The sequence below is a fragment of the Herpailurus yagouaroundi genome, unplaced genomic scaffold (genome assembly GCF_014898765.1).
Source record: "Herpailurus yagouaroundi ecotype Mexico unplaced genomic scaffold, PumYag 186, whole genome shotgun sequence".
NCBI lineage: Eukaryota > Metazoa > Chordata > Mammalia > Carnivora > Felidae > Herpailurus > Herpailurus yagouaroundi.
In genome coordinates, this window is record NW_024412417.1 from 27,593,692 (window position 1) to 27,612,952 (window position 19,261).

The 19,261-nt window shown below is 43.7% G+C and overlaps 1 protein-coding gene across 1 annotated transcript in view; it reads right to left on the reverse strand.

Annotated features, from left to right (window-relative positions):
• EXT1 (exostosin glycosyltransferase 1) overlaps positions 1-19,261 on the reverse strand; it is a 289,853-nt gene that overhangs the window by 27,427 nt on the left and 243,165 nt on the right. The window contains exons 2-4 of the mRNA XM_040494290.1: positions 8,758-8,851; positions 6,306-6,413; positions 1,040-1,159 (exon numbers count right to left, since the gene is read on the reverse strand). Of these exons, the coding sequence (XP_040350224.1) occupies positions 1,040-1,159; positions 6,306-6,413; positions 8,758-8,851 (322 nt within the window). The remainder of the gene's footprint in view (positions 1-1,039; positions 1,160-6,305; positions 6,414-8,757; positions 8,852-19,261) is intronic.

Consider the following 19,261-nt stretch of genomic DNA (forward strand, 5'->3'; position numbering starts at 1 on the left):
GCTCATGGCATGACCAGCACAGGCTGTAATACCCAGGATGGCAGGAGAACAGTGTTGTGGACAAGACAGGGTGATTTTCAATTTTCCTTGGTACTACTGAGACTTCTCAGTGTATGTTACAAATCCCATTAGCTTCTGGAGCAGTAAACACTTTTCCAAAGTAAATACTCCAAAGTGAGGCCACAAATGCCCCCGTTGCATTATGCGAACACCTCAGAATCACCTCAATGCTGTGCCTCACGAGAGGACCTCTGCTCTCCTTCCTGCAAGCCTGTAATTCATGAGTGTGCAGTTTCCTAAATCTTTTCTTAGCTTTTTGTGCTAGTGTGGTGTAGCCTCGGGCCATCACTATCTGTTCTACTTCCAAAGGTTTTAATCATCTCCATGCTTCCCTCTCCTTTTTCCCTCCTGCCTTAATAAAAAGCAACTTACAAGGGGCACCCATATGCCTAGAAGATTTTCTGCATTCATAAAGTTTAACACTTTCTGCACCAGAGAGGTGCAATCCTGATTTTCTTCTCGACACATCCTGATGCTGGTTTCTTCTCGACAACACTGATGCTGGTTGGGTTGCGCAGGTGGGGTTGAAAATTACTTTTGTTGTACCCCAATGCCATTGGTGTCCAATAAACTGCTTATATTTTTAGAATGGTAGAACATATTCCCCTACTTGGTCATTATTGGTTTTCTAAATGAGGTCCAGAAATATGTCTTCAAAGGATGTCACTGAGTGTGAAGGACAGGAGGGTAGTCATTAACCACATATTGCTGAAATGATGTAAGACTGAGCCAATCTCTGTGTCAAGGAGTGGAATTTCTCCTCATGTCAGTTTTCTCCTATGGAGCTTTGTTAGGAATGGAGGGATTTGCTTGGGCTTGGCAGGGCAGGTAAAAGAGGGTTAACTGACATATCCAAGTATATAAAATTCAGTTTTGTCACATTTGACTCAATTACACCTCACCAATAACAGACAAGAAAGCCAACAGAAGTGTATAAAGGACCATTATTCAAGACAAAGAGCTAAGTGGTCTCACTTACCTCTAGTGTAGTTAATACAATCTTCTCAACTGAAGAAAAATAAGCCTCCCACAAGAATTGTGTCTGCTGTCTAAGTGCTAGGATTTTATCCTGATGAATAGACCTGATTGTAGAAGGAATCTGTAACACAAGGTGAACACATAATAACTAGAACTGTAAAACAATGAGATACCATTTGATCAAAATAACCCACCTGGGTTAGGCTTTTATACTTCATAGCATTCAGGTTCTAGTGTACAGATCTCCCAAAAATCACCAATCCTTAAACTGAAATGCCCTTAAGAAGGTGTCAGGTACAGACAAACAATACTTACTGGGGATCAGCTTTAACCACCTTTAATGCATGGAAGTTAAAGTTACCTCTAAGATTTGGTAGCAGCTTATCAGTTGTTCAGGGTTCCACAAATCCTCAGTCCTGCACACAACCACATTCTATAGAGAAAGAAGCTATCAGCTTTGGGGAAAGGCTGGAAGATATCATCCTCCAAACACTTCCAAGACATGCCATGCCAGGGACGACAAATGATCTACAAAAGGGCTTTTAAGGGAATGTCTTTGAGTCTCTCCATTTAATCTGCAGCTGGACAGTCATTTCTATATGCACACACCTGCTATCTCACCCTGAGAGCTCTTCTGCTCCCCGACCTCTCTTCCTGCCTCTAGCACTTACCCCAATGATCTGCCAAACATCATCCATGTTCAGCCATCACTGTTCTCTACCAGGCTACATGATTTTAAAGGAGAGATCTATGTCCTGTCCATCATGCTACACATTTTAAGGCTAGAAGAGTGATTTTTATTCAAGAAATAAGAGTTAAACTGAACATGGCTATCTGAAGCCACCATAGGGATATCATTATTTTTTACCAGCAATATAGCTTAATGATTAAGCACAGGGACACCAGAAGTTAGACCAAAGTGGGATTCTTGGCTCTAACATTTACCAGCTGTGTTTTCTTGGACAAGTTACTTGATCTCTCAAAGATTCTATTTCCTCATTTATAACATGGGGATACTGTACGAACATAACAAGGTTGTAATGGAAATTATCTAAGTGCTTCGCACAGTGCCTAGAACATGGGAAGCTTAATTAACATAGCAAATTATTACTACCACTATTACTATTATTATTTACATAAGGGTCAAAGTTGGATCAATTGCTGCCTAATGTCTGCATGTGAACTTGCTTGGATCTGGAGCTCTGTCTGACATGTACTTCCTGGGTTTCTGGTGAGTTTGCTGGGCTTGCTCCCTATCTTCACCTATAGTTCAAGGTCTATTTCATTTATGGAGTCTATACTCTTAGAGGAGAGTCCTTGTGATTAGCAACTGCTGTCTTGTGCTCACCTCTTTCTGCATGCTTGCTTTGCTAATGTGTAACTAATCAGACAGATGTGGGGGCCTGGGCTGAAGTAGGGATGCTCTGTTAGCTGCTTTAATAAGAAAGTTACTCACGGCATTGTGACCAAGCCTGTATCTGAATTTCCACTAGGGGAGAAGGAGGTGGTAGCACATTTTTTGACTTAAGACTATTCTTCGAAGGAGCAATGAAACCGCCTCACAATAAGAACACAAGGACAAGCCCACTTGCTTTGGCAATATCCTAAAGCAGATACCAAATCTGTGCCCCAAAGTCTGTATCTGGATGCCCACCACTGAAGAAGCATGGAGGCAACAGGTAAAGGAAAAGCAATGGCAGGCAAACATTAGCCCAGAATCAGAGCTCAAGGTCAAATGGAAGTAAAATACCCTTGGAGAAGGCAGAAAAACCATCCATATTATGGATCCTTGCTACGTCAAAGACTATTTGTATTTACTGAGAAAATTACCAAGATTGCCAAAAAAGACTAGGAAAAAGCTACCATGACCAATTTCATGATCAGGTTCTCTTCTAAATGCCAATGGTATTTTCTAAGAGTCCTATAGGTAGACTTCACTGTTTTGTCATGATCACAGGAAACCAGTCCATTAGAAAATGCCAAAAGCTACTGCCACTGCGTAGTCTCCAGAAAACTAAGTGGGCTGAAGTTATGAAAGAAGAGAGGGAATATATACATTAACCTACCAGTACATTGCCCTCTTTTATAGAAGCCACAACTTGATGTTGGGACATCAAATAAAATACATGCTACCTGTTTGTACGTATAATATAAGTGACAGCCCTTTGCAAAGTGCTCTGGAAGAGAATTCCAAGTGACTGAAAAGACAAGAGTTCCAAGTTTTAATGGCATTTGGCTATTGGTTATTAATCTGCTTGTCCTGAGAGACAGGTATATGCGAGAGTGATAAATTAATTCCAATTTGGCTGGATTGTTCAGTGTCGCAGAACTCAATGACGTCTTAATAAAAGGTCACGTATGGCAACAAAACTAATGGAATCTACCAAAATAGATATAGGAAAGCAACATTCAGCTCTCCTGGTGACATAATGACAAGAATATATTCAAATAAAAACATCCGAGCTGTTCTAAAACAAGAAACGAAAAATTGTAACATAACAACAACATTTCCCAGAGCAGACATTTGGGCTCGGTGCCAGCCCTTTACAACCATTGTCAACGACAGTGCAGTCGCTGTTCAATATGGAGGCAGCTGTGCAAAGACAGACTGCGTACGAGATGGGAGAACGTGAGCAAGTTTGGGTGGGTGCAGGATCGAAAACAAAATCTTCAGAGTTAAGCCAAAAACTGCTGCGGAAGGTGAAATACATATCACCTTTGGTGAAACATTAGAAGCTGGACAACTGCACTCAAGTATCCCGGAATGCCCTCCTGTCCAAGACAAACTCCCAAGTTATTCACATCAAATTCACAGGAGCATTGGTAAACAATGGGAGATATTAGGGCTGATATTTTTTATTCCTTTTAGTTCCCAAACTTCCTGTAATGATCATGTATTATTTTAAAAAAAAATCATAAAAAGGAGGAAAGAGGCAACGTGGAAAGGACCCACACAGATCAGTTTTGTCTGGCCTTTCATGAGTCAACGTTTTCAGCATATGCCATTCTGCCTGGGGAGGATTTTGCTAGGTGACATATTCTTCTTTTGTGTTGGAGGTCCCAGGGGCCATAGAGTGATCTACCTGAGTACCGGAGAGAGCCATGTTTTGGGAGCTGTGTTCAGCTTGGCTTGCCTAATCCCTAGCGCTCTTGATTATAGGTACGTCACCCGTTACTTTAGGAAGACTACTGTGTTACTTCACCAGCCAGCTAGCAGACTGGCCAGCAGCACAAGCAGAAGCAACAAGAGAGTTAGAAACTCAATTTTCTTTTTTTTGTTTTTTAATGTTTCTTTATTTTGAGAGAGAAATAGAGAGCAAGAGGGGGAGGGGCAGAGAGAGAGGGAGACAGAATCCCAAGCACATCCCTGATGTGGGGCTCGAACCCACAAACCATGAGATCATGACCTGAGCAGAAATCAAGAGTCAGACGCTTAACTGACTGAGCCACCCAGGTGCCCCAGAAACTCAATTTTCCCAATAATTTTTTTTTTAAAGCTAGGACATTAAAAAAACCATTCTACCGTATTGTGGTAGTTCAAGATAGAGTATATACTGCCATCAAAGGAAAACATTAAAATATTCTATAATTTTAGAGAAAGGAGTATGACAAATTATGTGGAACCTACAATATTATTACATGAAAGGGCTTTAGAAATCCTCAGTGACTGACAATTACTGCCCTTGGATTTCTCTGTATCATATTCCTCTCCCCAGGCAGCTCCTGATAAGTTCAAACTTTTATTAGGTATCCTTGTAGAAGACTGGTTGACCATATATGAGTGGATTTATTTCTAGGCATTCTATTTTGTGCATTTGGTCTGTATCTCTCTCTATATGCCAGTACAATATCATTTTGATCACTGTAGCTTTGTAATGTATTCTGAAATCAGGAATTATGATGCCTCCAGCTTTGTCCTTTCTCAAGACTGATTTGGTTATTTGAGGTCTTTTGTGGTTCCATATGAATTTTAAAATTAGTTTTCTACTGGGGCGCCTGGGTGGCGCAGTCGGTTAAGCGTCCGACTTCAGCCAGGTCACCATCTCGCGGTCCGTGAGTTCGAGCCCCGCGTCGGGCTCTGGGCTGATGGCTCAGAGCCTGGAGCCTGTTTCCGATTCTGTGTCTCCCTCCCTCTCTGCCCCTCCCCCATTCATGCTCTGTCTCTCTCTGTCCCAAAAATAAATAAACGTTGAAAAAAAAAATTAAAAAAAAAAAATAAATAAAATTAGTTTTCTACTTCTGTAAAAAAATGCCATTGGGATTTTGATAGGGACTGCATTGAATCTGTAGATCAATTTAGGTAAGATGACCATTTTAATAATATTAAGTCTGATTTCTGCAATACAGGAGAACATGGATGAACCTGGAGGATATTAGGCCAAGGGACGTAAACCAGTCACAGAAAAGACAAATGCTGTATGATTCTACTTACCTGAAGTCTCTAAAACAGCCAAATTCATAGAACTAAAGAGCAGAATGCTAGTTGCCAGGGTTGGGGGTGAGGAAGAAATGGGGAGTTACTAATCAGTGGGCATAAAGTTTCAGTTAAGCGAGATGAATAAGCTCAAGAAATATGTAGTACATTTCCCCACAGTCAGCAATAATGTATCGTGCATTTAAAAATAAGAGGATAAATCTCATCTTAAGTGTTCTTGCTACAGTAAAATAAAATAAAATAAAATAAAATAAAATAAAATAAAATAAAATAAAATAAAATAAAAGAAGAGATCCAAATGGCAAAAAAATACATTTAAAAAACCTATTTTATCAGGGGCCGCTCTTTTAAATATACATGTTAAAGATTAACACTGCTCAGGCTCCCAGACCAGATCATTTGAGCAATGATAACACTAATTATACGAATCAACCCTAGAGACCTCCCTCTTTCTGAAAATTAATCTGAAGGCAATTACAGAAACAAGGGAAAGGAATATGGAGTGGCAGGATGGTATAAAAGCTCTCTTGTATCATTTCTAAAACTCTTGGATAGGGAAGAGGATGGGTGTACACCTCTTCTTCCTTTCAAGTTCATGCCCTTCACCTGCCACTTCTCCTTTTCCAAATATATTCCCTAGACCTGGGCGGATTTTGTGTTGGAAAGCGAACAATGTCATATTAAATGACTTCATATTCGCCACGACACAGGCAATTTTCTCCTGATAAAATTTCTTTTATAGAGCTGACCTTTTGGATTCATCTTCTTTGAAAGTTTGGACGGCGGCAGCAATAATACACTCATCTGCTGAAGGCTGGAGCCCCTTCCTTACCTGTAATAACAATCTCTCATCGCCTATGACGGCAGCTTGGTTCCAATTAATCACTTCAGAGAATGGCAACTCCCATCCATTGCTGAGCATCACAGGGACACAGGCAGCCTGGGTGAGGAAGGGGGCATTCATGAGTGTGAAGGAAGCAGCAGGGGGACATTCCAATCAGAGGTGACATCAGTGCAAATTTTACTGGCATTTCTTGCTTGGATCATTGCGTGGATCCTGAACTGCTTAGTCCAGAAGAAAAGTAAACTTACGGGGGTGCCTGGGTGGCTTAGCTGGTTAAACTTCTGACTCTTGATTTTGGCTCAGGTCATGATCTCACAGTTTGTGAGTTTGAGCCCCATGTCAGGCTCTGTGCTGAGGGTGCAGAACCTGCTAGGGATGCTGTCTCTGTCTCTCTCTCTCTGCCCCTCACCTGCTCATTCTCTCTCTCTCTCTCTCTCTCTCTCTCTCTCTCTCTCTCTCTCCCCCTCTCTCTCTCTCTCAAAATAAAGAAAGTTAAAAAACCAAAAAGGAAAAGTAAGCTTATATGAGTTATCAAGTCATGTGAAGGCTGTACATATCCAGCCAAGATTTTAATGTTTGCAAGTCTTGCCCTCAAATGCTAAAACCCCATTTCTATTCTAGTACATGGTTTGGCTGACCTTACCTCCATGGAGACGGCTGGCCTTGTTTGAGAAGTTTTATTGATGTAACAAAATCGTGCACCAACAATATCCTAGCATAAAACCAACCTTGAATATAAACAGTTTTGTCAATGTAACTGCCACAAGTCTGCTTGTGAAGTGGTTTATCCCACTGTCAGGTGCAACAAAGAGCAAAATGGGGCTTGGCATTCCTAATGAAGCTTTTTGTGGACTTAACTATTACAGGGTGTTCACCTTTCCCTTGCTGTGCAAACACCTGAGCCAGAACCTTGTTCCGTATCACTGTGGAGGGATCCAAACCACTGTCGTAACAATGTACTGTCTGCACAGTGATCTGACAGCCAAGAAACGCCAGGCTAAGGACACGGGTCTGGTTCCAAAGCAGAGAACAATTTGCTTCGTGCCGCATCCGAACGAGGCTACCAGAACATTAGTGACCGTATGCTTCACGGAACACAGAGCGCACTGGAAAGGACCTTAAAGAAAAGGAAGCTCTTCTGTTGAAGGACATGACAGAATGGCATACGTTACGGAGTACTGTGCAAAAAGCATAGATTCTGGCAAGGTGCAGAACATAGAGGGGGAAGAACAGAGAGGCCAAGAGGTAAGGAGTGGAGGAGGAGAATCTTAGCTGGGAGCACGCTTTCTCGAGATCCAGGAGGGCTGGTTGCAACTCTCAGGTGGTTAATGTCGGACAACTGTCTCATCAGGTGAGGCATTTCTGCAGAGTGAGGTTAATGAGCAGAACCTCACACAGGCCCTGGAGCTGCAGAGACTCAGAATAGCTGGGCCAAGTGAATAGCATGACCCATTGTGCATCACTCTTGGAATTTAGAGGCACCAAGAGATGACTGAGGAGGATGGGCAGAAAAGACAATTTGCTTTTTTTTTTAATTAAAAAAAATTTTTTTAAACATTTATTTTCAAGAGACAGAGATCGAGTATGAGTGGGGGAGGGGCAGAGAGAGAAGAGAGAAGGAGACAGAATCCAAAGCAGGCTCCAGGCTCTGAGCTGTCAGCAGAAAGCCTAACATGGGGAGCGAACCCATGAACTATGAGATCATAACCTGAGCCGAAGTTGGACACTCAACTGATTGAGCCACCCAGGTGCCCCAAGACAATTTATTTTTTGGAAGTACCACCAATAAGCCATTTTCTTTCTTTCTTTTTTTCTTTTCTTTTCTTTTCTTTTCTTTTCTTTTCTTTTCTTTTCTTTTCTTTTTTCTTTTTTTTCTTTTCTTTTCTTCCCTTTCCTTTCCTTTCCTTTCCTTTCCTTTTTAATGCTTACTTTTGAGAGGGGGGAGGGGCAGAGAGAGGGAGACAGAGGATCTGAAGCAGGTTCTGCACTGACAGCAGAGAGCCGATGTGGGGCTCGATCTCACAAACTGCGAGATCATGACCTGAGCCGAAGCCGGATGCTTAACCAACTGAGCCACCCAGGTGCCCCCAATAAGTCATTTTCTTAAGCCAGTGCTCTTGAGACCGGCTTCCAGGAGCAGAATAGTGTCTGCAAGGCTGCTGTTGGGCAGTCAGATCCACCCTCTGTCGGCAAACATGTCTCTGAACACCTCCTCCTCGGTAGTGAAACCGTTTAATCTTCTCAGGTCCAAAGACAAGGAGTGAATCCTCTTTCCGCCCCCTCTCTTATAAAAAATGTCACAGACTTTCTTGGGGAAACAGATTCCAGGTGTTCAAGGCAAACTATGCATTCTGCTTAGATCCCTGCAGAAGGGTTAAGGTTAAACCCACCCTGACTTCAGCCCTCAGCCCTATTCTGGGGAGGTCTCAGGGTCTCTTACCTGCAGAGCCTCCAGGAACCTGAAGGACCCAAGCCTGCGACCACGAGGAACCAGACAGAAAGTGGCATTGTGCAGCATTTCCCGATAATCATACCTAGAAAGAGAGGAGGAACAATCAGGAACAATCAGCAGACGAAGACCCGTGAGGAGTGGTGGGTGTGGGGAGGGGTCAGTGAACATCTGCGGGTGTATACGTAACATGGAATTACCCAGAGCAGCTCAGGAGACACGCTGGGCAGGCAGCTCTCACTTCCCCTTTGGGGAGTGGGGGGTGTTGCATGAACAACAAATGTGAACTTTCACGAGGGGCAAAGTAGTTAGGGTGTTTTGCAAGCAGTACATGAAAGGCAAGTCTGATGTTCCCAGTAACAATTTGGCTGGCCCACGGTTTGCTTCCAAAAATCAGATTTTTTGTGTCTTGATGAAATGTCTTGTCCCCATGAGCTTAAAAGCAAAAGATCACAACGAGTAGTTCTTGTTTAATGCCATGTCATTCAGCAAAACTAAGACTGTCCTTGTTCCCCACCCCGCAAAACCATGCTGTTAAAACCTACCCAGGAAACCTCCATTACAAGCACAGAACATTTACTTTCTCCTTCAAGCGGGAGTTTGTACGTTTAACCAAGAATATGCAGCGACGCCAGACAAATACTCATATATAAGAATGGATAACACATTATCCATTACAGCGGAAACACAAGAGAGACAGAAGGAGCTGGCCTAAGAAATGTGAAAATAAGAATAACAGGAGAAAAAAAAAGCATAGCGTGGGGTGCGGAAAACCAGGGTGCAGAAGAGAGGATCGTTTCTTTTACTCAGATACCACTTGACGGTACAACACGGTTCTTGCGCTTGAAAAAAGGCAAAATATAACATGAGTGCCGGCTGTCTCTTTAGGCTGGGGAAGTGCAGGAAAGGCGACAAGCATTTCATTTTGTTTAGGATAGATATCCCCTTAAAACTGGCTTCCGCAAACACATTCCTAAACACGCAGTTTCAGGTTCATTATGAGTTTAAGCAAACTTGGGGAAGCAGAAATGGCTCGTGCCCTGTGCAAGCCCAGATTCTCAGAGCTAAGATGAAATCACTCTCATTTTTCAAGAGCTTGCAATGCTCGGCAGACAGGTGTGACTTTGACAGTAGCATATGTCACCAGCATATTCTGACTCTAATAGTCTAATTTAATCATAGCCTGAAGGCATCGGATTCTTCCCTCCTCGTTTTGGGATACTGATATATACATTTATATTTTTAAAGTCCACATCTATTTTTATATTCTCATACAAACTAGGCATATGGGAGTAAGCCAATTTTCAATTATAAACCCGTCATTAAGAAGAGACATCATGCAAAGGACCATTTGCTTAAACAAGCTTGTACAACTAATTTGCACAAGAAAAGGTCACCATGAATGGATTAAGATTATCTCCATTGAGAGTAAAATAAAAACCCTTGCTGCATTAATTAAACTGCAAAATAGACTTGAAAGTAGAAAAGATTTTTAAGAGGGCTCAAATTTGGCTAAATAAGAAATATTAAATTATGATGGTAATGCCTTCTCCTTTGCTCACCAAACACGGGGAAGTAATTGATAAGTATCTTCAAATTCAACTGTTAAAAAATGTCTGGCTCTCTCCCTTAACCGATGAAGAGGGAAATATGTGCACACACACATATACTTATAAAGTTTAAACTCAAATTGTTTTAATATAAAAAGGTCAAATATACTTCAGACTACAGCAAAGTTTAGTAAGTGCCCAGAATAGAAACCCCTGAGGGATTAGCACAGAAGGTCCTACACCCTCATCTTTAGGCTGCTAAAAATGTAGAACCCTATTAACGTTCTGGATTGTAACAAGTTTCAAAGTTGCCAGTTGCAGAATTTACTTTGGGGAAGGAGTAGAGGTGGAGAGAAGGCAGGAAACTTACAGCAAAAAAAATCACCTGACAGTTATTCTAGGGTGTTGGTTTTTAAGTGGTGGCCCAGGAGTATTTGCTGATGTAGGGGATAAAGCTTACATGATTGAAGCTTGTGTTCATTCATACAGCAGGTAAAGGGAGATGTGGGATGAACATCCTTGCCATTAGGTAGCTGTGACATTAGGAATAAAACACATGAGCACTCCGGGCCTTACTTTCCTCATCAGCAAAATGACTAGAGATTGTCTGAACACTCCATTATTCTTTATGTTATTTTTAGGTGAGGAAGAAGAATCTTCTGGGGTGCATGGGTGGCTCCGTCAGTTGATAAGCATCCGACTCTTGATTTCAGCTCAAGTCATGATCTCACAGTTCATGGAATGGAGCCAGTGTAGGGCTCTGCACTGAGTGTGAAGTCTGCTTGGAATTCTCTCTCTCTCTCTGCTCCTCCCCCTGCTCATGGTCACACACACTCTCTCAAAATAAAGAAACAAACTTAAAAAAAAAAAAAAAAAGAGAAGAATGGCCTTTCAGAATATCCCACTGCTCCAAAGGTTTCCAAAACCCTTGTATAAATGTATGTGTGCATATATATATACATATATATACACATATATATATATACATACATTATGCATATATATATGTATAAATATCTGCTCATGTGTATACAATGTATGTTTAACACATAAAGACATATACAGAACACATGTGCACACAAAACTTAGAACAATGATTTTCAGACTTCTAACCATGCTCAGTCTGTCAGCCAGCCTCTCTTTTGGGCTCTAGTGAGAGGGAACCTATGAATGGATAAGTGTTTTAACTGAGGGAGTAATGATACCCTGAAAGGGGGGTAGTTTTCCCAGGCGGGCCGCACTTGTGTTTGGTGCCCTCCCACTCAGCCTTTCTGGGACCCATCTCTCCATTTTGGTGTTCTCACACACCCACATCTACCTCCTTCTCGATGCTTGAATTCATTCAATTTTTTAGTCACTGTCTCAAAAAACACTATGTCCCAGGCCCTGTCTGATAATTAGGAGAGGCTGATCAGAACTCCAGGTGTAAAATTACCTGGAAATCTGCATTATAAAGTACAACACTCGAGAAGACTGGCCTTGCAAAGGGAGACACTAAGGAACTCTGGACACGCTCCCTAACAAAACAACAGTTTAACTGGTAAAAAATATTTAAAAAAAACAAAAACCCAAAACCAAAAACCTCATTCATTTAAATTTTCTGGAAATTGTCCTAAAGGTCTAATGACAAATGGAAAAACATTTGTTCGGGAGAAGCTACAGAATCTTGGCAAGAACACTGAGTGTCTGTGGCGTTTGAACCATGGTCTGCTCCATTACCAACCCCTCCCAGCTCTGCTTCATAGAAGCTCCATCTCAGGCAAGTTCAGTCAAGAAGGCTGGGCTCCTTCTCCCACAAGTTGCCATCAAGAAAGTGAAAAGACAACCCACAGCAAAAAGAAAATATCTGAAAATCATTGATCTGGTAAGAGACTGTTATCCAGAATATGTAAAGAATTCTGACATTCAACAATCAAAAGACAAATAATCCAATCTTAAAACAAGCCATGGATTGACTAGATATTGTTCCAAAGAAAATATACAAAATGCCAATAAGCACAAAGATCCTCAACATCATTAACCGTTAAAGAAATGCAAATCACCCACGAGGATGGCTATCATCAAAAGGACAGGTGAGAACAGGTGCTCATGAGGCTGAGGAGAAATTGGAACCCTCGCATATTCCTGCCGGGAATGTAAAATGGTGCAGTCACGTTGGAAAAAAGTTGGGCAGTTTCTTTTAAAACTAAAAGTGGGATTAGCATATGACCCAACAATTGCACTCTTGGGCATTTAGCCCAGAGAAAATGAAAACTTATTTTCACGCAGAAACTTGTCCATGAATGTTCACAGCAGTTTTATCCTTAATAGCCCCAAACGGGAAACTATCCAAATGTCCTTCAATGGGTGAATAATTCAACAAACTGTGGTACATCTACAGCCTAGAATACTTCTCAGCAATAAAACGAAATGCACTATCGATACACACAACATCCTCAATGAAATTATGCTAAGTGAAAAAGCCAGTCTCAAAAAGGTGAATACTGCCTTATTCATTTATATAGCATTCGTGAAGTAACATAATTTTAGGGATACATAACAGATTAGTAGTTATGAAAGGTTAGAGATGGGGGAGAAGGACAGGCAGAGAGAGGACAGGTCAAGTGAGGGGGACGGGCTTCTCAGAGGGATGAATTCTCCCCTATTAAGTTTAGAAGTGTAAATCACATCGGAATCATAAACATCTTCAAAATGAGAGGTAATTAACACATGATATCCTAAGCAAAAAGGTAAGTAGATAGGGCAGGCAACTAATCTCAGACACCTTTCCACTTCAAGTCAATAAATGGTTTTGTTACCCTCTTCAGATGGGCAGTAAGTTCCCCATTGTGTAGGTGGTGATACAGAAGTTAGAGCAGTTTTTATAAATGGCTGCAAAGAAAAACGCAATAAAGTGACACGGCCTGAATTTAACCTAGAAACCAGGAACCACTCTATGGCTGTAATAATTTTCGCCTTAAAGTTGTGCCGAATAATGGATGGGATACACCCCATTTAAAATGGGCCCTGTAACAATGCAAAATTGAAGTCCTTCCCCCCCATATGAAACACATTGTAGCTGGCGGCAATTCAGTGTACCCGAGGAAGGGGGGGTCAGCGTGGCAAGTGCAGGGTTCCCCAAGTGCCTTCCCCCACAGGAACATCATCCACACCCCCTGGGAACTTTGTGGAAATGGGAATGCCCAGCCCACCAAGGCCCACTGGTGTAGAAACTCCAGAGGAAGGGCCCAGAATCCTGTTGCCACAAGCCCTCCAGGTAATTAGGACGCATCCTAAATTTTGTGCGAAGAGCTCACAGAAAATTTGAGTTATGAGGTCAGGAACACAAAGCTTTGTGGGTTAAGCAGCTTTAGACACAGCCAAACCTGGGTTCCCCTTTGCTATTTACAAGCTGGGTGATCTTGGGAAAGTTATTTGACGAAATCTCAGGTTTCCTGGTGGGCAAATGGAGATACTTCTACTGTGAGGCTTAGCTGGTACAATTTAACTGAAGCACGGGCATATCCTAACCCATCCATAAATGGTAGCTATTATCATTACAGCTGAAGGAAGGCAACAGATATAATGGAAAACAAAGCCGACCTGAAAAGTTAGAGGACCTGGCTTGAGGAACCTGGGTTCTGGATCTGCCACTTCCTGTATGGCCCTGTGTAAAAGAAGTTCTCCATGCTCCAAAGCAGTTAAGATCAAATGAGATCGAGTCCATGCCCTATAAACTGCAATGCACTAGGCAAACTGTAAGCTGTTGTGGTAAATTACATCGGGACCAGAGGAATAAAAACATAAAAAAAAAAAAAAAAAAAAGAACAATGAAAAAAGAAAAGAATTCCCCAAGACAGAGCCAGAGACAAATGTGGAACAGACCCTTTAAAATAAAATGCAAACAGAAGCTGGGAATCACAACAGAACAGCAGCTTCTAATTGAAAGGATTTTGCCTTATTTTCAAAAGCTACACAGACAAGGATGCTGCCGGTGCAGCGTGCCCACCGGCCATCCCGTGCTTCCCTCAACCCCTCTGTAGCACACACAGTTGCCATGTGAGCCTGCTTTTTGCTAATCAAAGAATCAAAGAGGGTAGGGAAGAAGCCAAGCGATCCAGCCTCTCATCTGTGTAGTCACGCAATTCCAGTCTCCCCGTGATGTTGCTACAGTTTGTCTCAAGTATTTATTTATAAAGTGAACATCTACGCTATCTGTTCCCTCCAGTCCCCATCCTCATAAGTACTTAATCTTCTTTGCTTACACCCAGGTTTGAACTGTATCCTTTAGGAGAAAAAGAAAGAAAACAAAACCAATGTATGGCCGCTGTAGTTCCATTAAGTACACTGGATGAGGGAAATAAAACAAGGTCCTTAGCACCTCCCCTGTGCTTTCTTTCACTCACTCAAACAACATTAATTAGCTGAATGCCTACCATGTGTCACGCATTCCTCAAAGAACCAACGGTCCAGGGAAAAGGCAGATGTGTTATCAACTGATTGTTATTCAGTGAGGGAATATGATGATCAATGATTATTATTTATCGGTAGGATGGAGGTATGAGGTGGAGATTATGCAGAGAAACAACAGCGACAACTTGGCTTTGGTGGGGAGACTGAGAAGCAGGGATGCCTCCAGGAGGAAGGGAGACGGAGCTAATTATTAATGGAAGAGCAAGAATCAGCCTGGTAAGGCTGAGAGGAGGCAATCGGCATTTCTGGGGGTAGAAACAGACAGCGGGAGCAAACACCAAGATGAGAGAACCCACCGCAGTTTGGGGAGGGCGAGGCAGTGGGGGAGGGGGGAGGGGAGTGAAACTACCAGTAGGGTGGGGTCCCACTGGGAGGACAATGTGTGGTATCTCCTGGAGCTCAGACACAATCCCGTGTGGTGGATTGAGTCACTGAAGGGCTCAAGCAGAAGAAGGACACGCTCCCAATGGCATTCTTACAACTTGATAGAACACAACTTCACAGGCGAGTGCTTAGTGCAGACAGTCTGGTAACCTTGCCAACAATGCAGGTCACAACTATGGAGCCATAAAGGGCTCCACTTCCACGCTTTCTGATACCAAAGAGCCTCTGCCTTCCACCACACCATGCTGCCTCTTTGGTCAGCTCACACAAATGCAAGGTCTGAAAGTTCTTTTCTTTCTTTTTTAGTAATCTCTGCACCCAACATGGGGCTCGAACTCACCACCCCAAGATCACGAGTCACGCTCTCCACTGACTGAGCTGGCCAGGCGCCCCCGAAACGTTTCTTACGGAGCGAATCCCTAAGCAGTTCATCTAGTGTCAAGCACTGGTAACAAGTGGCTACCGCTAAGAGGACCCTTTCTCCTCTACTCAAAGCCCTGCATCGTGTCACGTGAGCAGTTCGGTCCAAGATGGTGCTCTGTTTTTATTTACCATGTTGCCTTAGACCCTTTCTTGCACTTCACAGATTCAACACGTAAAATTTCAATGACTTTTGAGAAAACCCAAAGCCCATAACATGTAATAACATGAAACTGGCCCAAGACACAAATTTGAACTGAGAAACATACCTTTCAGTCAGAAAATGGGTCCAGTTGGCCACTACAGTATGGCTATCTGTTGTCACGTAAGCATACATACAGAGGGGAACAGGCCCCCGTGGTCTTTGCGAATTCGTGGGACACGCTAAGCCTCAGTTTCTTCACCACTTGCTCACACAGCTCTTGTGCACATGAATGAACTCCATATGCTCCAGTGTCGGGTAAATGACCAGAGCTATACTAATGTGTGGTACTGGCCCAGGCTGACCAGATTGGCTGCAGCCTCAGGGACATTTACTGCCCCGCAGCCGGAAGGCACTTGCTGTGGAGGTGCTGTGATTCCTCACATGGGTGATTCTTGCCTGGAGCGCTGCCTGCTGCCAGAACCTCAGGGGCACCCGGTCATGCCATAGGCTGGGATGCGATTTCTCTTTAATGCTTCTCCAAAGGATGCTGCTGGCCCCAAGTTTCCCAATGCAGAGAGCAGTGGTTGGCTACAGGGAGGGACATGCATCTACATCCATCCTTCACACTTGAAGGAGAAGACCACCTCCTCTTTACTGTCCATTTAAAATCCATTTCAGGGGCGCCTGGCTGGCTCAGTCAGCGGAGCATGTGACTCTTGATCTTGGGGTGGCATGTTTGAGCCCCACATTGGGTGGAGAGACTACTTAAAAATAAAATCTTAAAAAAATCCATTTCAATGTAGGGAAGGGATGGAGGTTAAGGTTTTGCAGGCTCTCGTTGGGGCATGAGGCCCCATGGGAAGCCAGACTCTTGCACACATTTTCTCACCTAAGCCTCGCAGCCACACTAGGAGGTGAGTATGGTTATGCCAGCTTCTCACAGGGAACAGGAGTCAGAAGACACTTGGAATCCAACACCCCGTCTGAACACGCTGGATCCTAACCCCACATCATGTCAAAATTCCCTTACACCATCTTTACCCTAGCTACTGACAGCTCAGAACTGTAAACCTGGACCATGTGGGAATCGCCACCTGCATATTAATGAATACAACAAGTGCTAGATGCATCTCTTATTTCAAGATGGGTAGAAGACCATCTTGGTTCCCCGTCATTAAATAGCAGCACAACGGCTAATATGTAAAAGTGATAAAATAGGACAGTCGTGAAAGGTAACATTACAGTAATGACCACCTGCCCCCTGCCCCGCCACATACACATGCTGATTACATGTTCCCTGTGTGCAGGGCAACAACCTGTGCTCATTATTGCACTTTATCTCGACAAGCACACGTGAAATGGCCCCATTTTACAGATGATGAAGTACAGTAGTAAAAGTTTTATGAGACTTGTAGAAGGAGGGCAGAATCCACAATATGCTCTGTTGTCTCTCAGGGCTGCCTAGAAGGAAGGAGTAACACGGGGACAGCAAAGGTGAAAACAAAGAATTTCCACCACATTGTGCCAGGTGACCTTGATCTCAGCTGTCTGGCGGGGTGAGGTTTCAGAGCACCGGTTTCTGTGCTCAGCAATAGCCAAACTCAAACGGCTCCAAGGTAAATGCAATTCCAGGACATGTGGGTCTTATCAATTCTCTGGTTGGAAATAAAGCATTTCTGGGGCACTTGGTGGCTCAGTTGGCTGAGCCTCCAACTTCAGCTCAGGTCATGATCTGGTAGTTTGTGAGTTTGAGCCCTGCATTGGGCTCTGTGCTGACAGCTCAGAGCCTGGAGCCTGCTTTGGATTCTGTGTCTCCCTCTCTCTCTGCCCCTACCCTGCTTGCACTCTATCTCTCAAAAATAAACATTAAAAACAAAAAAAAAAAGAAAGAAAGCATTTCTGAAAATGCTACACAAAGTGCTACCTGGGTACAGGGGGACAGAAAAGGGAGAGGCCATAAAAAAAGCCAGCAGCAACAATGACCTCAGGTGGATAAATGGGTCCACAAGAGGTACACCAAGGTCTTGGCTGCAGGAGCTAAATGTCTTCTCAGTTCCCAAGGGCCATTGGGAATCCCGAGGTTATTATCTTACCATTAACTTTTCACCAGGCTCTGCACCAGGGAGACTGGCCAACGGGAGCGGGGCCAGGAAGTGTGGACTGAAGCTGAGAGTGCCAGCACGGAGTATCCGTCCTAAATGGCAGCTCCCCGCGCCACCCCCCAGCGTCCCCCCCCCCCCACCGCCCCGGACAAGCCGAGTCTTAGGGAGCAGAAGCAGGGGCACGTCCCCTCAGCACGGCCCTCTTTCCTTCCTCTGCTTTACATGCATTGCTGGAGGAAGCCTCGCTGCAACCCTGAGTCTTGGCCAAAGACCCTCTTGCTGCTCACCCAGCGCCCTGGTCTGACCTGTCTTCCGCTCACATTGTATTAAGTTGCCTGTTTTCTTGTTTTCCTTTCATTGGACTCCAGGAGACAGGACCTCGGTCCTACTTGCTGTTGAACCAGCCCTTCCCCCAGGGCCTGGCCCTACAGGAGCCACTTGAAAAATAGTAAATGGATGGAAAGTGTCAGCATGCACTGGTTTGCATTTCGGGTGCAGCGGGTGCGAGATCAGCAGAGAGACCAAGAGACGCAAGCCCCTCTTCATTACGATCATCTCCATGTAGCTGTAACAAACATCTCTGTGTGTGCCTGGTCTTCCGAGGACGACCTGCACTTCTCTGTTGAGGCTGAGCCCAAGCTAGACAGTGGAAAACAGGGTCTTTTATTTAACTATTTTTTTTCTCTTCCTTTTGTACATTTTCTATCCCTTCTTCTTTGTCTTTATTTCTAAAGGCCTGGCAGTTTGTTAAAAGTTTCATTTTCTTTCTGCACCGTGGTGAGGGTGGGGGATTTGTGTTTCACCAGCCCTGATAAATAGCATTATTTGCAAATCGAGTCAAATGTATGGGCAGTGCTATTCAAAGTGAACCTTCTCCTGGTCTTCCTCCACGTCTGAGCTGAAGGAAAAAAACCCCGAAAACCAAAAAACAAACACGGTCCACCCTCCTCCTGGCTTCATCACGACAAACACTGCTTTGGTCCAAAGGCAAGGCCTCCCCATCCCCCAAAGAAAACTGGGCTCAACCTAGTGTTCTGACCACTTCCATTCTTGAGCCAAAACATTCTTTCCTGCCCAGCCGGACTTGGTCAGCCCTGGGATTAGGAGAATGTCTGGAATTCCTTCTGGGCTGTTCTTGTCCCCACGGAGTGGCTGCCCAGTGGTGAATACGACATGCCCTGCATTCTTCGTCAGCCCTTAAGCCTTCCGTCTGGTCCTTGCACTTAAGTGATACCTTGAGAATACCTTGAGAATCCAATTACAGTTAATGAAATAACAGCTGGCTCGGCCAACCTCACCTTCCTAAGTCTGCTCCTATTTTTGCCATTCCTGGGCATCTACCTTCTGACTTTGACAGTCAGGGCCAGCTCACTTCTGGGACTCTTCATGCTGAATAAGCAAATGAGGTCTCAGAATTCTGCACAGGTGAAGACGGTGCATCC